The sequence below is a fragment of the Eublepharis macularius genome, chromosome 1 (genome assembly GCF_028583425.1).
Source record: "Eublepharis macularius isolate TG4126 chromosome 1, MPM_Emac_v1.0, whole genome shotgun sequence".
Lineage (NCBI taxonomy): Eukaryota > Metazoa > Chordata > Lepidosauria > Squamata > Eublepharidae > Eublepharis > Eublepharis macularius.
In genome coordinates, this window is record NC_072790.1 from 235,470,953 (window position 1) to 235,491,606 (window position 20,654).

The 20,654-nt window shown below is 49.3% G+C and overlaps 1 protein-coding gene across 2 annotated transcripts in view; it reads left to right on the forward strand.

Annotated features, from left to right (window-relative positions):
• Window positions 1–216: 216 nt before the first annotated feature.
• Window positions 217–20,654, forward strand: part of CADM3 (cell adhesion molecule 3) — a 201,637-nt gene continuing 181,199 nt past the window's right edge. For both annotated transcript variants that reach the window (XM_054993627.1, XM_054993634.1), the window contains exon 1: window positions 217–588. In XM_054993627.1, coding sequence (XP_054849602.1) covers window positions 507–588 — 82 coding nt within the window. In that variant the 5' untranslated portion in view covers window positions 217–506. The remainder of the gene's footprint in view (window positions 589–20,654) is intronic.

Below are 20,654 nucleotides of genomic sequence, written 5' to 3' on the forward strand. Positions count from 1 at the left end.
CCAGGCTGGCTGGAGGAGGCCGGCAAAGAGGCGCAATTAAAGAAAACGGAACGGTCGCCTTCAAACCAGAGAATCGCCCAGACAACATTTCCAAGGCTCGCGCCCGGGAGGGGGAGAGAGGAGCGAGGCTCCCGGCTTTGCCTCTCCCTTTCTCTTGGCCGGGCGTCCTCGTCCTCCCCTCTCCTCGGAAGCGGAATGGTCTCTCCCTGGTGCTCTATTTAATCCTAGCTACTGCAGCATCCCTCTCTGCCTTTAGTCAATACGGCAGCATCTCCGGCTGGGCTCTCCGCCTCTGTTGTGTGCCACTGCGGTTGAGGCTCAGAGAGACAGAGAAGGGGAGAGGGAGAAGCCGAGACAGAAAGAGGAAGCATTGGTCTCCCCCCCTTTTTCCCCCGCTGGGGAGGGGGAAGGACTAAGTTTGCAAGAAACCAAGAAGAAGGGAGAGCCCCCTCCTCCCCCCGTTTCATCCTCCCCCCAGAAACGACCGAGGACCCCCCTCCCCAAAGATGCTGCCTTCTGCCACCGGCGTCTTGGTCCTTCTGGGCTCCTTCTTGATCGCCACCAGCCGAGGAAACCTGTCTCATGATCGTGAGTTGGAGAGAAAGCATCTTTCCTGGGTCGAGGATGCTCCGGTGGGTGGGTGGGTGGTTGGGGGGGGGGATATGGGCTGGGGGGAGGGAAAAAAGGAGGGTCCAGATGGAAAGTGTTAAAGAGGAAGAGGAGGATCTCAGAGCGCCTTTGATGGATCGGGGTGCGGGATTTGTCGCCCAAGGAGCGCCGTCTGTTGTGGTCCCTGGCGTTGTGAGGCTTTGCCCTAAAGGGCTCCGTTGTGCACATAACAGCAACAAGAGGGTCTCCTAAAAAGGCACTCTGCTCTATAACAGAGATGGCTATCTCTATAGGAAGAGGAAAGGATATTTTCTCTGGACTCAGTCCCGTAAATGGAAAGATGTCCCTCCTGCCTGGATGTGGGATATTCCTAGAAATCAAGCTTTGTTTCTCTCCCGGCAACGGGCAGGCGTGTAAGGCAAACGCCCCGTGCCCTGGGGTCGAAAAAGAGCCAGCGGCGCACCTGTTTCAAGGGTGTCCCCCTTAAAGTAAAGGGGCATCCCTGCCCGGGAGGGACGCCCGGGACATTCTCGAGGCCGAGGGCTTAGCGCTGCCTTGGGCAGAAGGCGGGAGGGGGAAGGGGGATCCAGGCACCCGGCGTGTTGTGTTTATATGTCTGGGGTGGGGTGGTTGGCAAGCTGCAGGAACGCTGCCAGGTCTAATGTATGCAAACACACCCACCTTGGGAGTGAGCGGCGCTGAGGAGGAAGGAGGGGCCGGGGGGGGGGGTTGGAGAAAGAAAGGAGGGGAGGGAGGCTGGGTGGGTGGGTACCACTCCTTGCCAGCAACATCAACAAGCGGAATGTGGCTGGCAGAGATGCAGCTGCTCCTGCAGCAGCAGACGCAAGCCCAGCTTGGCAGGCTGGCGAGGCAGGGGGCAGAGGGCGGAGGCGCGGACTGGAGCCGCTCCTTGCCAAGGGCGAAGCTGGCACCGCTGCCTTGGGGTCGGCTTCTGGCGCGGCTGGCTTTGTTTGGGTGGGCGAGTGGGTTTGCTTCCAGGGGGGAGTTGTTGCACGGGGAACCTTTGCCCCCCCCCTTCTTGGATTCTGGCTGCAGCCACATCCCGAAGGGTTGGATTCTCTGATGTGGTGGTGGTGGTGGCAGTCGGTGGCAGGGAGAAGGCGCTGCATTGGGGAGGGATGGGGGAGTCCTCCTAACTAAGAACAACATTTGTTTTTGGCAAGCCACGAATCTAGCAACCTGCTCACTCTGAGAGCTTCTGATAAAGTAGGTTGTTGCCTTCTGGGGTGGGGGGATATCCCAGCCAGCCGCTCTCGAAGGGGCCACGCAGTTTCCATTGTCTGCTGCTGCTGCTCTGAACCGGCACAGCTGTTGTGTTGCAACACCAGAGTAGTAATGAATAAGCAGGGGACACAGGGAACTCTCCCCAGATCGGCATGTTTCAATTACCAGCTTGGTTTGGTTTAGTAAAATAGCAAGTATTCGTTTTTTTAAGAAAATGAAAGGGGCGACATGAGCCTTCTGCACAATGGCATGAATGCGGTACGTTGGGGTGGCGGGGGGGGGGGGGAGAGACTTGAGCTTTGTCCAACTCGGTGCCGGATCCGAAAGGTTGCCTAACGGAGTGCGGCCTTGGGCAGGTGTTCCTTAGCATGCAGCTTATTTAAGAGGACGTGGGTTGGAGAGATGGGGGGAGGCAAGTCCTCAGGAGGGGCTGCCAGCTGGGGGTTCCCCCGGGGACATGGGAGGGGCGAAGGAGCATCATTTGCGATGCCACTGTGTTGTCTTGGGTTGCGTGGAGGGTGTGCAGTTATGTAGGTCAGAGGGGGAGGGGCCCTCGCCGAGGATGATCTTAATAGCTCCCTGCTGGATTGGGCTGGGGTGGGGGGTAGATTCCTAAAGGCAGGAACATCTGGCTGGGCTGCCTTCGGAATGCAGAAGAGGGCAGCTGTCTGTGCCATTGGCTGGTTTAGGGGACGTGGCGGGCGGCCCGTCAGATGCCCAATCTTTCCTTCTCTTCCCAGGTTATTATTTTGTTTTGCAGGGCTTGTGGGGGGGGGGGTCTCTGCCAGCTCTCAGGATGCTGATGCTTTTTGTTCAAAGAAGGATATCCGTGTACCTGGTTGCTACCCTGTTTCATCCATTGGGACGGGGTGGGTGGGTGGGAAGGGGAGAGATTTTGCCGTCTCTAGGAGTTATTCTCTTCATGCGCCCCCTTTCCAGACTTGCCGGCTGGCTGCAAAACTTTGCCAGCCAGGGCCATTTTTCATACCTGAAGTGGTGTGTCCAAAGGATAGCCGCTTTTATTCAGCACTGAGAATCTTTCCCCCCCCCCCCCCGATCGGGCCATGTGCCTTGGGACCAATCCTGCTAAATGCTGCCCTGACATCTCTGCAGGCTGGTCCATCAGAGGCCTGGAAAAACTTCTTAGGTTTGTTGCACGTCGGGAGCAGCAAGAATGATCTCTGGGTGTCTGATGGACATCTGGCAACTGGCATGATGTTGCAGGTCCCTGGCGTTTTAGCTTGCTGAGTTCCTCGCTGCACAGGCCTCCTTGCTTCATAAAGATGGAGATCACAGGTAGGGATATAGAATTTGGCCCCAGAAGCAAAAGCTTCATGTTGCTTCATGGTAAGGCCGGTCCAGGGTGGAAAGAATGTGTGGTGTGTGTGTGTGTGTGTGTGTGTGTGGACTGATACTTGTGGTTATAACAATTCCTAATGATGATCAAATCTGCCAGTGAGACAAAACTGTAGCGCCTTCCTGGCCCTCTCAGTTTTTATTCATTGCTTCCAGGAAGAGTTTGTTGATCATTATTTATCTTTAATTTACATGTAGCTTTTCTGCCTTATTGGGACCCAAAGAAGCTTTTTCACACCATTTCCCCCCTTCTCCACATAATCAGGACAACAACAAGCCTGTGAGGTAGGGTTACGGCACTCCAGGTAGTAGCTGGACATCCCTCAGAATTACAGCTGGTCTCCAGGCCACAGAGATCAGTTCCCCTGGAGAAAATGGCTACTTTGGGGGGGTGGACTCTATGGAATTATGCCATGTCAAGGTCCTTTCCCTTCCCAAACCCCACTTTCTCCAGGTTTCTCCAGGTTTCACCCCCAGATCTCCAAGAATTTCCCAACTTGGAGCTGGCAACCCTACTGTGAGGGTAGGTTTGGTGGAGAGATTGGGACAGGCCCAAGGTCATCTGGTGAGCTTCCGTGGCAGAGTGGGGGGATTCAAACCTCGTCTTCCCAGATCTTGGTCTGTTGCTCTAACCATTATGTAATACCACCCCTGGATGTTGTCTGTTCAACAGGCCTGTAGCCCAAAATTTTGGGGTGCATGTGTTGTCTCAAGGGCGGGGGTCATCAGAAATCAGCGTATAGCAACAGAATATAAATGCAGGGTGTTTAGTAGGTATAACATTTCTTTAAATAAATAAAGTTGATTTATTCATTCATATCCCATCTTCCTCCCCAATGGGTACCCAAAGCAGTTTACATTATTCTCCTCCCGTCTGTTTTAGCTTCACAACAACCCTGTGAGGTAGGTTAGGCTGAGAGTGTCTGACTGGCTGTAGGAAACACTGTGCAATGTTGTTAGTAACATTGAATCTGGAAGCAACAGTGTTTCCATCACCAAAGCGCCTTCATGTTCCTTGACCAGAAAGAAGGTGGGTGGAAGGTTCTGGGCTTCTCCTAAAAAGTTTTTTTTGGTTTTTGTACTGGGAACTACTTATAGCAAATACAAGTAGACATTGCATAGAGTCATTTCGGCTTGCACAAGAGTAGTGCAAAGTATGTTTCGGGCCCCCCCCATTTGATAATGACCTTCTTCAATCAAATCATACCACACTTCCAAAGGGGAGCTGTAACGACTGCAATGAGTATTTCTTCTTTTGCTCACAGCAGCCCTGATCGGAAATGAAAAACCAGCCCTTGAGCTTAGAAGAGCTTTAGCACAATGCCTTCCACAAATGGAACCGCATTAAGTAAAGCTTCTCTTCTGCTGTTCGTAAAATACAACCTATAGCATTCCCAGGTATCCTTCTTAAGAGTGATAGATAAGAAAAATGTTAGAAATCCAACTGGTGAAGTTTTCCTCTGCGTGGCATTAAAGTGAGGAGGACCCTGTTGAATTTCTGCCTGTTAGGCAACCATGTGCATCTAATATGTCAAGGAAACTGGCTGATCTGTCATAATGGTGACTTAGGGGCTAGCCGCTGAGCCTGCAGCTGGAGTTGGCTTGTCTTCAACCCACTTCTCAAGCCAACATCACAAATTTATTAAAAAGACTACTGAGGGCAGAGCTAGAGACTGTAATCACATGATCCAAGGGTGGTATTGGATGTAGCACCTGAAATCTTCTCAATCTCAGCTTTAAAGAGAGAGAGGGGGGGGGACAAGTTTCTAGTCCTTAATATTGAGTTGTACAGTATATGAATGTGATATCAGAAAGAAGAGAAACGGAGACGGAATATGGTTTGTGAAGCTTTGTCACCCGTCCTTAGAACTGGCAAACGTCTTCTCCCTCCAATAATTTATTCTTGCTTTTGCAAGTTATCTTCATTTGCATAATTTATTCCCGTTCTTTCTGGGAGTCGAGAATTGATGTTACCAGGTCACACCATTTTCAGTCAAGCTGTCCCAGTTTTATCCTGCCCCTCCTCCAAAGACCGATGTACACGGTTCTCCTCTTCCTACTTTCTATCCTTGCAACAGCCCTGTGAAGTAGCTCAACCTGAGCTACAGTGACCGGCCAAAGGCCAGCCAGGGAATTTCATAGCTGAACGGAGGATTTGAACTTGAGTCTACTATTCCACTATGTTCTTATGAGTATAACTTAGGAATGAGCAGAATTCCCTTTTCCATTATTATATTTTGGAATTCCCCTTTGGGCTGCATTCATTCCCTCCATAATTCAGTCTTCGTAGGATAATGTCTCAAATTAATCCCCAAAGTGGAGCATGGACTGTGTATTATAGCTTCTGGAGCTTCAATTAATTGGTGCATTTTCCCCTATGTGTGCATGCAGTTACATAATACACTAAAAAAACCACACCCCAAATTTTATTTTCTTGCACATAACAACAACAACATTTGATTTATATACCGCCCTTCAGGACAACTTAATGCCCACTCAGAGCAGTTTACAAAGTGTGTTATTATTATCCTCACAACAATCACCCTGTGAGGTGCGTGGGGCTGAGAGAGCTCTGAGAGAGCGGTGACTGACCCAAGGTCACCCAGCTGGCTTCAAGCGGAGGAGTGGGGAATCCAACCTGGCTCTCCAGATTACAGTCCTGCTGCTTTTAACCACTACACCAAACTGGCTCTCTTGACACATAGGACTATGTCAAGATTCTTTTGGTTGCCCTGCTTCCCTGATAAACACAGGCACTACGGCCCATCAGCAAAATAATACACAAAAATAGACTTGATGCAGCTATGTATTTTACAGTGTTAAGACAGTGTGCAGATTCATGTCACTAAGGGAAGGCGGGATAAAGGAACTGAAAATTACATGCAGGGCACTATGGACAAAATTCATATACAGTGGTTTATTTGTGTTGCGTTTATTGAATGCATTATTTAGGGGTAGGGTTGCCAGCTCCAAGCTGGGAAATTCCTGGAGATCTGGGGGAGGGGGGGAGGTAAAACCTGGAGAAAGTGGGGTTTGGGGAGGCATGGCATAATTCCATAGAGTCCACCCCACCAAAGTAGCCATTTTCTCCAGGTGAACTGATCTCTGTGGCATGGAGACCGGTTGTAATTCCGGGAGATCTCCAGCCACTACCTGGAGGCTGGCAACCCTATTTAGGGGGGGGGATGATGCTTTCTCTCCAGGGAACATGCCAGGGGTGGCTTACAAAATAAAACACAACAAAAGCTTATAACATTAAAAGCTGTTAGTTAAAAGCCAGCATTAAAAACTTAGCGGGAGCATAAAAATATAAAACACCGAGCAGCTTAAAAATGAATTTAAACTTCTTTCAGGCAAAAGGCACACAATAAAAATAGTGTTAAAAGATGAACTTCTTAACCGAAACATTTGGGCCTCATGCCTAAAAGAGAACAAAGGTTAATGAAGGGTTAATGAAGAAGATCTTAACTGGGGGACTGGGCAGTAGGTAAGGTTGCCAACGTCCAGCAGGGGGTCTGGAAATCTCAGGAAATTAGGACAGATCTCCAGATGTCGGAGATCAGTTCCCCTGGAGAAAATGGCTGCTTCAGTGGGTGGACCCTGCCGAGCTCTTGCCCCTCCCTAAACCCCACCCTCCTCAGACGCCATTCCCCAAATGTCCAGGAATTTCCCAACCTGGAGTTGGCAACTCTATGTGAGGCAGTTTTGCCAGGTCCCCTTACCCTCTCGGCAGGTATTTCTGGACTCCCTCAGGTGCATGTTTTTCGACTCAATGATGTCACTTCCAGGAGGGACATCAGCATGCAGGCCCAAATCAGGGCCTAAATCAGCCCAGTGCGAGGCGCAGGAGTGATCCTGGGGCCTGCGAAATGACAACGCTCCTTGGTGTGACACGCGGAAGCGGTGCCCCGGAGGCCTGTTTCCCCTCCTTTTCTTCCCGCTGGCCAAGTGAGTGGTGGCGGAGGGAGGAGGCTAGGAGTGGTGGTCCCCCTGCCTCCACCGGGGGATCAGCAACTCTAAGGGGAGGAAGGGGTCTTTCAGGTACCCAGGCCCCAAGACACTGAGGGTTTTAAAGGCTAGCGGAGTTAGAGAACTGCCTTCTGCTAGGGCTGCCAGCTCCAGGTTCAGAAGTTCCTGGAGATTTGGGGAGTGGAACCTGGAGAGGGCAGGGTTGAGGGAGGGGATGGACCTCATCAGAGTATAATGGCCTAGAGTCCACCCTCCAATTTAGCCATTTTCTCAAGGGGGATTGAGCTCTATGGCCTGGAGATCAGTTGGAATGCCTGGAGATCTCCAGCCACCACCTGGAAGATGGCAACCCAAGTCTTCTCCCATACTGTCTAGCCTGCCTGCTTTCATCTTCCTCACAAGCACTTGCTCTTCTTGTTCCTGCCTCCAGAGGTTTTTATTTATTTAATACTTAATTTATACCCTGTCTTTCTCCCCAATGGGAAACCAACTAGAGTTACCAGTCCCCTGCTGGGGGCGAGAGATCACCTGGTCCTACCCCCACCCACTCCCACCACTTACCTGACCAGTGGGGGGGAAGGTGGGGGAACATGCCTCCCAGGATGCGCTCCTAGGTGGCACAGTGAGCTCTTGTGCACCGCAGTGGGCCAATTTGAACCCCAAACGGGCCAGATCGGGCTTCTTTAAGGCCTAAATTGGCCTGCTGGGAAGTGCAAGAGCTCTCCCCAGCCCTCCTGGCAGCACTTGGCCCACTCTGCAGCGGGCCAAATTGGGCCCATTCTGCTGCGAATGGACCTGATTTGGCACGCTGTGGAGTGCGGGAGGGCTGCTGGAAGGGCCCTGGAGAGCTCTTGCACTTCACAGCAAGCCAATTTAAGCCCCAAACAGGCCTGATTCGGCCCCAAACAGGTTGCAATTGGCCTGCTGTGAAGCACATAAGTGCTCCCAGGGGTGCCACAATGCCCTGTGCGATGAAGTCACTTCCAGGAAGTGATGTCATCATGCAGCCCGGGAGCATGCGCACAAGCATTAGTAGATAGGTGAGTGCCAGTTCTCCCTCCTCCCAGCAAAAGGGTAAGGGCCATGGCAACTGTAATTGCAACATTCTTTCCCCTTCCACTTTATCCTTACAACAGCCATGTCAGGTAGGTCCAGCTGAGAGGGTGTGACTGGCCCAAGGTGACCCTGAAAGCTTCCACGGCAGAGCAAGGATTTGAACTGGGTATCCCAGATCCTCGTCCGGCACGCTAACCCACCACACCACAATGCAAACAAGGCCCAGGCAATTCAGACCTCAAAAACCTGGGGTGAAATCCAAATGAGAATCTTTAATGCATCCGGAGAGGGACTGGAGAAGAGAGCTCTAAAATACAACCTGGACGAGCGCCCCACGTCAGTTTGCCAATGGTCTCCCCCTTCTGACACGAAGCATCAATTAACACGGAGCGCACCACCGAAGCCAAGGACCAGTTCTCTCTCTTGTGCGAGTACCTTGCAACGAACAGCGCATTGCTGTGTTCTTCCTTGGCTCCATTTCAGGGGGGGGGCTAGCGCGGGAGCACCTCTTGGCAGGTGCGGCTGGGTCTTTATCCCTCTTGACCGCTGTTCATGGCTTCCCAAACCCATTACCTCTTGCGTTCTGGCTGGGTCACCCCTGCGTGTTCCCCTTCTATTCTGCAAAGTCCAGCGGCTCACCGCTGCTCTGCAGGCTATCGGAGCAGACACCTCCCTGTACGTATTCCCCCCCACCCCCACAGTACTTCTGTACTGTGGAATGTTCCAGAAGTTCTTGGCATGTCTCCAAAAGCCTCTCTCTCTCTCAACACTGAAGCTGTTCTGAAGGGCTCTTGTCCCTTCTGCGGGCAAAGATCGAGGTCCTTGGTGCTCTCTCTATTGATTCTGGGAAAGGGAACCGAACAGGCGAGGGATGACCGTGAAGTGGGTTTTCTTCTAGGGTGGGCCCAGAAGTTGAGGGCAATTGGGGTGGGGGACCTGGGGGGTCACTGCAGGCTGGTTTTATGGCAGGGATTCTCCGCTTCGGCCCACCTCTTCCTCCTGAGGGGGTGCAGTGATGGTATAATGCTTTCTGAGTTGTGAAGAGAACTGCGCCTCATATTTCCTTGTCTTCCTTTTTGGGGGGGGGGGGAAGGTGCGCTTTCAATGTTTGTGTGGGATGGTGGTGGAGAATCTCCCCACAACCCTTTCCCTTGGCTGCCGCTCAGTTTGCTTGCTGATGAACTGTAGATTCAGCCCCATGTTTTTGGGACCACTTCTTTCCGGGAAGAAAAATCCCAGTCCGTTGGGGATCGTGGTGCGTGAGCAATGATGCCACACACCATGCAGCCAGTGTGATATCATCAGGCCCCTTGAGAGAGATTGCTGATTTGGTTTGTTCCCACTGGGAAAATTCTTCCTCTCCATTTTTGTAGGGACCCCTCTCTGGGAGAAGGAGAGCTCCTTTCCCCAGCCACTGAACTTATTCATGAGAAGTGTTTTCCTCACCACACGTTCTTGGCTTGGCATTTAGTAACGAACATCGCAAAGAAGTGGCTGGATTTTGCTCTGAAAGGGAGCTTTAGACCAGCTATTTTGTTCTCTGTCTGGCTTCTTATCGGCCTTCCGATCTCTGCCTATTTTCCTTCTCCCCCATCTTTCTCCGTTTGTCTCTTTGGCGTGCTCTCTCTCTTTGGATCCATCTGCCTTTCCCATTAAGTCGGCACAGAGAGTGCCTCAATTAAGACAAGTTACAAAGTTCCCAGAGAAACAGCAGAAGGCTGCAAGTACAGAGGGAAAAAGCAGTGTACGTTATTATTATTTTTTAAAAAACCAAACAAAATAAATATAAAAATCACTGGAGCCCTAGGATGGGGTCTTCAGTTCCCTTCCCAGATTATTTTTTTCATGTTGGGGGGTGGAGGTTAAATTAAAGGGATGTCAAAATGTTGTGCAGGAAATACACTTTGTGGAACCTCCATGAACAGTGACAGTATACCCTTGAATACCAGATGCTGGGGGCAAAGAATGAGGGGATAACCATCATCCATTTGGAAGAGAGGGGCCTGATTGGACTTCCAGTTCTGTGCCAGCAATTGCCAGGAGATTTGCGGGGCAGTAACTAGGGCGAGCGGCATTTCAGGAGGATGGGGCATCACTTCTGGGTGATGTTCTAGAAATTTCCCCTCATCTCTAGGGCAAATACCATGGAGACTTGAGGAAGTTCCTAGAGCATCATCATCATCACCATTCTCTCCCCAGTTTTTCTCCCTTTCATCAAATTATTGAGGGCAGGGCTAGGCCTGCGCATCATCAGCAAACATTGCTCATATTTGTGCATCTTGTCGTGATCGAGTTGCTCCTAAATCTCTCCCGCCAGCACTCAATATTCAGAACATTTTAGCCTGCGGATCGGAAAGTGGCCTCGGGTGGCTGTGTTATCCACTTAACCCTCATGACAGAAAGGGTGTTTTCCCAGAGCTGTAGGACCATGTCGAACAGTACACTGCACAACGAGGCAACCTTTAATGAAATGCTACAAAGCAAATATCATTGGGATCAAGGCATCTTAAAAGGCAGCCCTCCGGGTTTCATAACCACGGCGTCACGAAGCAAAGTCGCCTCTCAGCAGCCATTGTCAGCTTTCAGAGCCTGCGGACTGAAAAAGGCCAAGGGTTTGTCCTTATGCAGTTGTTTTGTGCATCGCCGCCGGGATTGCTAGGTATCCCCCAGGGAAGTTTCTCCAAGCTTATTAAAATGTGGAGACATCCCTCCATATTCCACAGATGGCTCCCCCAAAGCGGAGCAGTCTGAATTTACTGCAACTTTTGTTTTAGGCATATTGAAAATGTACGAACAGACCAAAATTCACTAACAGAGGACCCAGCGATGTCCATGAGCGATGTCCGCTGATGGCTCTAATTTTAATTGCTGGATTTTATTGTAGAGTCTGCTCTGTAATTGTATTTTATGACTGTTGTACCCCGTCCTGAGCCCGCTTGTGGGGAGGACGGGTTGAACACCAAATAAACTAAAACTAAACTCTAAAAGGGGATTGGAGGAGAGATGAATCAATGGCTAGTAGTATTAGAGAGTGCCTTCAAGTCATAGCTCACTTATGGCGACCCCTGGCAGGGTTTTCTTGGCAAGGGACCAACAGAGGTGGTTTGCCATTGCCCGCCTTTGCAACCCTGGTCTTCGTTGGAGGTCTCCCATCCACTTTCTAACCAAGGGTGACCCTGCTTAGTTTCAGAGATCTAGGGTGTTTTCACACTGCCCAATATACTGTTAATTTAGTGCCATGAATCAATATCAGTGATCCCGCTATCACGGCACCTTTTTTCAATATGGAGTGACTCATTGCGCTTCCCTGCGCTTCAGAAGTTCACATTCCAAAGCAGAAGCGCAAGAGGGGGCGGGGGAAGTGCTCGCGTCACAGCTGACGACAGCACGTTCCCGTCTTTTTCCTTTTTTCCCTAAGTGGCGCCAAGTTTTGCGCTATATCGCAGTTCCGTAATACGAAAATTGAGTTCCCCCTCCCGATCTCCCAACACTCCCTGTGATAGGCAGATGCATTTGCCCGCCTCTTTACTGGTGAAGAGACTGATCTAACCAAATTTGAACCAAATTTGATCAGGCTTACCTGGGCTGAATCCACACACCCTCGGAGCGTCCCGGCATTGCGCTAAATGATCGCTAATCACCCGGACGTATAGCGTCTTTCTAGCACGATTTCTGAATCGCGCTAGAAAGACGCTACACTTCTGGGTGTTTAGCGAACATTTAGCGCAACACCGGAATGCTCCGAGGGTGTGTGGATTCAGCCCTGGTCTAGCCAGGTCAGGGCAAATCAACAGCTACTAGCCATGGGCCCTCCATATCCATCTCTGAATAGCAAGGCCAGGAAGCAACATCAGGGGAGACTCTTGGCCTCTATGTCCTATTTGTTGGTTTTTGAGGGCAGCCGCCTGGCGCTCTGTGAAGCAGGATACTGGACTAGATGGACTACTGGTCTAGGATGCCATACATTGGCTGGCAACCAGTGCAGAGAGAACATGGGGGGGGGCACTGTCACTGATGGTGTGACATCACTTCCAATGAAAACTCAAAGATGGCATCATGCCCATCTAGGAATTACTCTGTAGTAAAACCATAGAGTTTCTGGTGATTCCTAGAGTGAATTGACATCACTCCCCCCCCCCCCCCCAGAAGAGACATCATGCCATCACTAAGGGCATTTGTTCCTATGATTTTTCTCCCTCCAGCTATGGGAGCAGCAGTGGGAAACAGGAGCTGTGTGAGGAGATCCTGGCAACACTACACTGGTCTAATCTAGCGGGGCTCTCGTGTTTTTATTCCCAAAGCCTGGTTGTCTTATGTTGTCTATTATGGCCAACCAAGTGCCAGTCACCAGTATTGGATGCTCAGAGGTATATTGCTTCTGGATATGGAAGTTCTATTTGAGATGGCTCCTCTTTAAACTATCATTAAGGCCTGAGAAGAATCCACCTGGACCAGACCGTAGATCTATCGAATCCAGTAGCCGCTGACGAACAAAGGCCAGTGGTTGCCAACCTCCAGGTGTGCCCTGCACTTCTCTCAGAATTCCAACTGACTACAGAGATCAGTTCCCCTAGAGAAAATGGCAGCTTCAGAGGGTAGGCATTAAGGTGTCACATCCTTGCTCTCTGCCCTCTCCAAACGCCATCCTTCCCAGACTCCACCCCTAAATCTGCAGGAATTTCCCCAGCCACAAGTTGGCAACCCTCAGCCAGTCTTTGGAATACATGCAAGCTCTCCCCTGCTGTTTCGTTCCCGGCAACTGATATTCGGGTTTTGCTGCCTGAATGTAATAAAGAGTCCAGCGGCACCTTTAAGTCTAACCAACTTTATTGTAGCATAAGCTTTCGAGAACCACAGCTCTCTTCATCAGAGAGCTACAATAAAGTTGGTTAATCTTAAAGGTGCTACTCAAATCTTTACTATTTTGCAATTACAGACTAACATGGCTAACTCCTCTGGATCTCTGGACACAGAGGTTCTATTTAGTTATCATGGTAACATCCACGCCGCACAGCTATCATTTATTTCAAATATTTATGCCCCATTTTTCACATACATTTCAACAGGGACGTGCTGGGAACACTCGTATCAAGGATAATTGTCCGAGGCCTCCCGCCGCACGCCCTTTCTCGCATATCGTGGAAAGCGGTACTCTGCCTGCTGTGTTCATTTGCTCTACAGCACAGCTGAGTGGGTGTTTGCTCTTTTGATCAAGCTATATATGAAAATACCAGACCTTGCCTCCAATATGTTATCAAGAGTGCAACATACTCTCAGCAGCTGTGAAAGACCAGGCTGCACCGTGTCTGGCAAATTAGTGTCCATGCGTGTGCATTTCGGTGCATGCGCAACAAGGGACAAGACGTATCCTTCCATCCACTCAAGAGATTGACCCCAGTACGAGGCTAGCCCAGGCGAATCTGATCTTGTTGGATCTCAGAAGCTGAGTTGGGGCAGTGCTGGTTGATACTTGGATGGGAGACCACCAAGGAAGACCAGGGAGGCAGGCAATGGCAGCCCACCTCTGTTCTTGCCTTGAAAACCCCAGCTGAGTGGCCATAACTTGTCTATGGCTTGGTGGCACTTCACACACATGGGCACGCACACTAGGGTTGCTAGCTTCAGGTTGGGAAATTCCTGGAGATTTCGAGGGTGGAGCCTGGAGACGGTGGAGTTTAGGGAGAGGAGAGACCTCAGCAAAGTCTAATGCCATAGAGTTCACCCTCCAAAGCACTTTCTCCAGGGGAACTGATGTCTGTTGTCTGGAAGGTCTCCAGCTACCACCTGGAGGCTGGCAACCCCAACACACTCACACACTCACCCATTCACACACGAGAGCTGAGTCCCCGAGGCAAAGCATCTCATTACAACAGAATTTTTTCCTGGCATCCTCCAAAATTTAAAAAGGGACTGTTTAAGAAAGGAGAAGAAAATGAAAAATATTCCTAGTTAAGAGGGTCAGTTGGAGGATCTCCCTGCCCCCGTGTTTGAAATTGATTGCAAATGTAACAGAATTAAGGGGTGGAGTCCTGGTGGGCTACTATGGTTCAGGGGGGGGCAGTCTTTAAAACAGCAACAAAACTCCACGCGTGATGTAGGAGAGCAGGGGGAAGACTGGGCTGGAATCTTTGTCTTTGATGTGCTAGCTTCTTGTCTTCAGGAAGCCATTTTATTTGGCGGGACACTCAAAAGTACAGTGTCCGCAGAGTCCATCTTCCAAAGCAGCCATTTTCTCCAGGGAAACTGAAGGTGTTAACTTTGGTGTTTAAAGCCCTCCACGGACTGGGACCGGTATACTTGCGGGACCGCCTCTCCCATTATGTCCCTTGCCGGGCACTACACTCCACAGATAAACAACTCCTGGTGGTCTCCGGCCCGAGGTACATCCGTCTGGCCTCCACCAGGGCCAGGGCTTTTTCTGCCCTGGCCCCAGCCTGGTGGAACACTCTCCCGCTGGAGATCCGGGCCCTGAGGGACCTATTACAGTTCCGCAGGGTCTATAAAATGGAGGTGTTCCACCAGGCCTTTGGTTGAGGACCAGCAGGTGTCCCCCCCTTATCCTATCTAATATCGCTGCCTCTTCTATGACTGCCCTCGGCTATGCGTTTTACCCACAGCTATGGCCTATGCAGGTCTTTTATTAGTACCCAAAGTAGCCTATATGTAATGCCACCAGAGTATTTTAATGTAAGTTTTTAAATCTGTTTCTAAAGTTGACTATTAATTTATTGTATTTTAATTATGATGTGAGCCGCCCTGAGTCCATTCGTGGGGAGGGCGGGATATACGTCAAATTAAATAAATAAATAAAACTGATGTCTGTAGTCTTGAGATCAGTTGTTATGTTGGGAGATCTCCAGCCGCTACTGGGAGGTTGGCTGTCTCTTGTCTGAGGGGGCAGAGGCTACCAGCTCAGGGGTCTACCAGCTCATTCTGCAGCACATGCCGATAGATACCAACTTCCAGGTGGGGTCTGGAGTTCTCCTGGAATGATCATTGATCTCCAGAGTATAGAGATTTGTGCCCCTGAAGGAAATGGCAGCTTCGGAGGGTGGACGGATACTTTGGCATCAAGCTCCCTCCTCTCCCATGCTCCGCCTACTTGTAACCCTACTTGTCAACCAGGTCTAAACTTTGACTGCACCAACTCATGATGGATCAGCTGAGTCGTTGTTGCATATGTTTGCCAACCTCCAGATGGTGGCTGGAGCTCTCCTGGAATTACAACTGAGCTCCAGGCCACAGAGAAAATGGATGCTGTGGAGGGTGGACTCTACGGCATTATACCCCACTGAGGTCCCTCCACTGCCGGTGCCAGGGTTTCTGGCGCCCACAGCAAACCCCCGACTCGTGCGCGTGCAGTGCGCGTGCGCCACAGGCTGCGTGATGACGTCATCATGCAATGACGTCATCACACAGCGCAAGCTGCCTGCAGATGGCTGGGGCAGCAGGAGAAGGCTGCTCCGCGCTCCGCACGCCACCCCGGCAGCGGCTCGTGGCTGCTGCGTCTGGCTGGGGGCGTGTGGTGGCGGTGGCACGGGGCTGGCTGGCTGCAGCCCAGCCATGCCAGCTCCGTGGCACGCGCCTCTGCCCCCAACACCCCCTCTGGTGCCCCTCCAGAGCCCTTGCGCCCTGAGGCCACTGCCTACTTGGCCTCAATGGGCGTGCCGGCCCTGGGTCCCTCCCTTCCCCAAACCCTGTAATCTCCAGGCTTCACCCCCCCCAAATCTCCAGGAATTTCCCAACCTGGAGCTGGCAACCATATGTTTCATCTTCTTTGGTGTTGAGAATGGTGAATTGGATGAAATCAGTTATATATGGATTAATTCTAGGGCTACAGAGGCAGGGTGTGTCCTGTTTGGGGTTCCTAATTTCTTTGGCACTCTCTTGTTTTGCTCTGAAGAAGAGAGCTGTGGCTCACGAAAGCTCATACCCTACCACAAATTCTGTTAGTTTTATAGGTGCCACTGGACCCTTGCTCTTTTCTACTGCAACAGACAGACTAACACGGCTACCCATTTTGATCTGTTTTGTACTGAGAGATTTGGAACCGTAGTGAGCAGTCATATATGAGAGCCAGTTTGGTGTAGTGGTTAAGAGTGTGGGACTCTAATCTGGAGAGCCAGGTTTGATTCCCCACTCCTCCACTTGAAGCCAGCTGGGTGACCTTGGGTCAGTCACAGCTCTCTCAGAGCCCTCTCAACCCCACCCACCTTTTGACTTTTCAAAATGTGAACAGGAAGTGAGGGGCGGGAGTAACCCTTGGCCTTTTCTTAGCATTTTCAGGGTCACCTTCGGTGTGAACTGGGATGGGCAGCAGCAATCAGCTCCTCTAAAATTAACAACAACAACATCATTCGATTTATATACCACCCTTCAGGACAACTTAATGCCCACTCAGAGCAGTTTACAAAGTGTCATTATTATCCCCACAACAATAATCACCCTGTGAGTTGGGTGGGGCTGAGAGAGCTCCAGAGAACTGTGGCTAGCCCAAGGTCACCCAGCTGGCTTCAGGTGGAGGAGTGAGGAATCAAACCCGGCTCTCCAGATTAGAGTCCTGCTGCTCTTACCCACTACACCAGGTACTTGGCAGCACCTGGAAATTGGAGTGCCTTCCCAAATATGGACCCAATTATAATATTTTCTGGCATTTCTCCTAACAATAGGTGTGTTTAAGGACTGGGAGGGGGCAAACAACAACAAAGATTGAAGTGTAAACACAGGTTGGTTCTTTTCCCACCCCCCTGGCATTTAACATTGTATTCAACATTTTAAATTCTACAGTTTAGATTACTGATTTAACAATTGGTCTGTTTTACTAATATATTTTTTTAGTTTTTCTTAAATTTCAGCTACATAGTAAAACAACAACAACAACTTTCTATTTTCCCTAAAATTCTGAAATTGGTCTATTGTGTATATAAGAAGTTAATTTACCCATTGATTTATATACATACGATTTGTTCATCCATTCAGTCACCCTGGACAAGATTGTGTCTTCCATTTTGTTGCCTATACTACTCTCGCTGCCGTCACCGTATATTTAAAAAGGTTTACTGTGTCCTTTCGTAATATCACTTAGTAAAATATTTAATAACATTTTTAGGATCCAGCACAAAGTGGAGCTTTAGTATCCTTTGCATCTCTTCATGTATTTTTATCCACTATCTTCTCACCTTCTTGCATGTCCACCACATAGGATAAAATGTTGCATCCATACATTGACGTTTCCAACACTTGGACCACTATAGTCCTTATTAGATTTTTTGTAATGTCCTTAGGAGTAATATACTATCTAAAAAAACATTTTATACCAATTCTTTCTTAACACAGAGATTTGAAGAAGTGAGTTGTAGCTCACAGAAGCTGATACTCTACCACAAATTTTGTTAGTTTTATAGACACTGAGAGATCTCTGTCTTTTGGTGCTACACCTCTGAAGATGCCAGCCACAGCTGCTGGCGAAACGTCAGGAACTACAATGCCAAGACCACGGCAGTACAGCCTGGAAAACCCACAGCCATAGTTTTATAGATGCTACTGGATTCTTGCTCTTTCTACTGTTACAGACAGACTAACACGGTGATCCATCTTGACTTATCTCTTAACATTTGACAGTCTGTAAATCTAATTTCTTCAGTCTACACAGGTTGGATCTTAACATGGCTGCTTTATATGGCATCAGCTTGATGCCTTCCTTCAAGTCAAATCTGAAAAGATTCTAACGATGCTCACATCCTTTTTCTCCTCCCCTCCCATACTGGAGGGAGAGAGGCTGATGCTGTGTGGTCCCTTTGGAAGCAGTGACGAGCAAGCACCACCAGCTAGGGTCATCAGATCATGTGTATTGGTCAGTGAGGAATGGGATCTAGTCAGGTTTCCACTAGAGATGGGCATGAACCAAAATATGAATCAAAATTTGTGATGAACCAGGCCGGTTTGAGGTTCGCGAACCAGCGGTTCATCAGACCCCGTTTCTGATGAACTGCCACAAACTTTAGGCTGGTTCGTTTGGTTCATTTTTTGGTTCATCACTGCAGATAGCCTGGTGCCGGTCAATCAGTTTCCTAGGCAACAGGGGATGGACTTCCTGCAGACCTTCTGCTGACCCGGAAGTGACTTTCTGCTGGCCCAGAAGTGACAATTTTCTGACCTGGATGTGAAATTTTCACGAACCAAATGAACCAGTTCGCGAACTGGGGGCAGGTTCATGAAAGTTCGTGGATCATGAAATTTGATGAACCACATGGTTCATTTTTTTTCTGGTTCGTGTCCATCTCTAGTTTCAACCACCCCCTTATCAAGAAGACCATTAGAAGAAATCTTACCCGATTAATCAAATGATTTTTAATCAATTGATCAATCTGGATAAACATGCCTATGAATAAAACAATAGTTTTGAAGGGCGGGGAGGGGACATTCTTTCTTTGATTATGATCTGGCCAGAGAACTTCAAAACTTTCTGGTTTCCATAGGAGAATGAAGCAGACACTTAAATCTCTTCTATTAAAACCTGTGTGGTTTGGAAGTACCTGGCTTTGGCTGGATTTTAGAAAATGCATTTATAAAGCATGGTGGGTACCATCTGAAAGAGAAGCATTCCTTCCTGTGTGTGAGAGAAGAGAGAATGCTTCTTCTTAGATAATGCAGCACAACAGGTGCCATCTGAGGTGGGGGAATGGCTTTCCTTTGATAAACAGCACTGCAGACTCCATTGGAGAAGAGGTATTCCTTCCTGTATGTGAGAAGAGGTATTCCTTCCTGTATGTGAGAAGAGGTATTCCTTCCTGTGTGTGAGAATGCCTCTTAGCCAGTAGAACGACTCTGGCTTCCACTATCTTTTTGAGCACCAGAATCTTTTAGAGAGCCACTTGAAATGTTGCTGTTTATCGATCCCTTATCAGGGAGCAGGGAAACTGAAGGATCACTTCTTTTGTATGAACTTGCCAGTTGACGGAAATCTTCTTTGGAGGCTTTGCTTTGGGTGTTCACACCTTTAGAGATTAGGGGTAGTAACGTGGCCTTCTCCAGTGCCGCATCCCAGTTTTGGAACGCTCCTTAAGGAAGCGTGTCTAGTGCCTATGCTGTATTTCCTCCGAGGCATCAAACCAAAAGATTTAATTTTTTGTGTCTTCCCCATTTTTTACCTCTGCTGCAGCTGTCTTTATGATATTGTTTCATTATTATAATTGTTTCATTGATTTTTATGATCTAAAATTTTATTGTGTAGGTTTTATGAAACTGTTATATTGTTGATGAGCTCTCTTATCGGGAGCCGTCTTGGACCATTTACTTAGAAAGGTGGGATGTAAATAAATAAATCAGAAGATGCCGCCATCTGTAGGGGTTTTTATAAAAATTCTCTATAAAAATAATCTACGTTTCCCCCCCAAAAAACTTGCATTGCTGATGAACTGGAGGCACCTTTGTAATCAGCCGAAAGGTTTTCAATTAGTTAAATGATGCTCTAGCAATTTGTGCACAGCACATTTACTGGAATGATCATGTCTGATGTGCATTTGTGTGTCCCCCCATCACCACCTTATGCACACAGATCAAACCTGTGCTGGGATCCCTGATTGGTTGTGACTCTGCATTGTGTTGCAATGAACACAGAGCCGACATCAGGGGTCAGCAGGCAACTGCTAAGACCTGGATGTTGAAAGTGCTTGTCGCTGGGAAGCAGCTTCTGTTACAGCCTGCCCTCTTCCTTTGGGTGAGGATCATGGTGCCACTCTAAAAACTAGCCTTCTCCACCCCTTCTCTTTCCCTCAGTGTGAATGGCAAAATTGGCTCCTCTTCTTTCTCTTTCCCCAGACAGTTTGACGGCAGGCAGTAGTAACTGGTACACTTACTTGTCCGGGATAGTACTGAAGGCCACAGACCCAAGGGAAAGAGCAGGTGAGTGGAACACAGCTGTTCCTCTCAGGGGTGGCGGCATCTCTCACCACAAGCTAAGCTACAGCTTAGAGCCTCAGATTCAGGGAGGGGCCGTGGCTCACTTGGTAGAGCATCTCTTGAGTTCACTAGCTGGCATCGCCGGTTAAGGTATTAGGTAGCAGGTGATGTGAGCCAGTTTGGTGTAGTGGTTAAGAGCAGCAGGACTCTAATTTGGAGAGCCAGGTTTGATTCCCCACTCTCGATGTTTTCTCTAAGTTTGAATCAAACAGATCAAATTAAGGGGAGGAGCTGTGGCTCAGTGGCAGAGCATCTGCTTGGCCTGCAGAAGGTGTCAGTTTGGTATAGTGGTTAAGAGCAGCAGGACTCTCATCTGGAGAGCCAGGTTTGATTCCCCACTCCTCCACTTGAAGCCAGCTGGCTGACCTTGGGTCAGTCACAGCTCTCTCAGAGCCCTCTCAGCCCCACCCACCTCACAGGGCAATTGTTGTGGGGATAATAACAACATACTTTGTAAA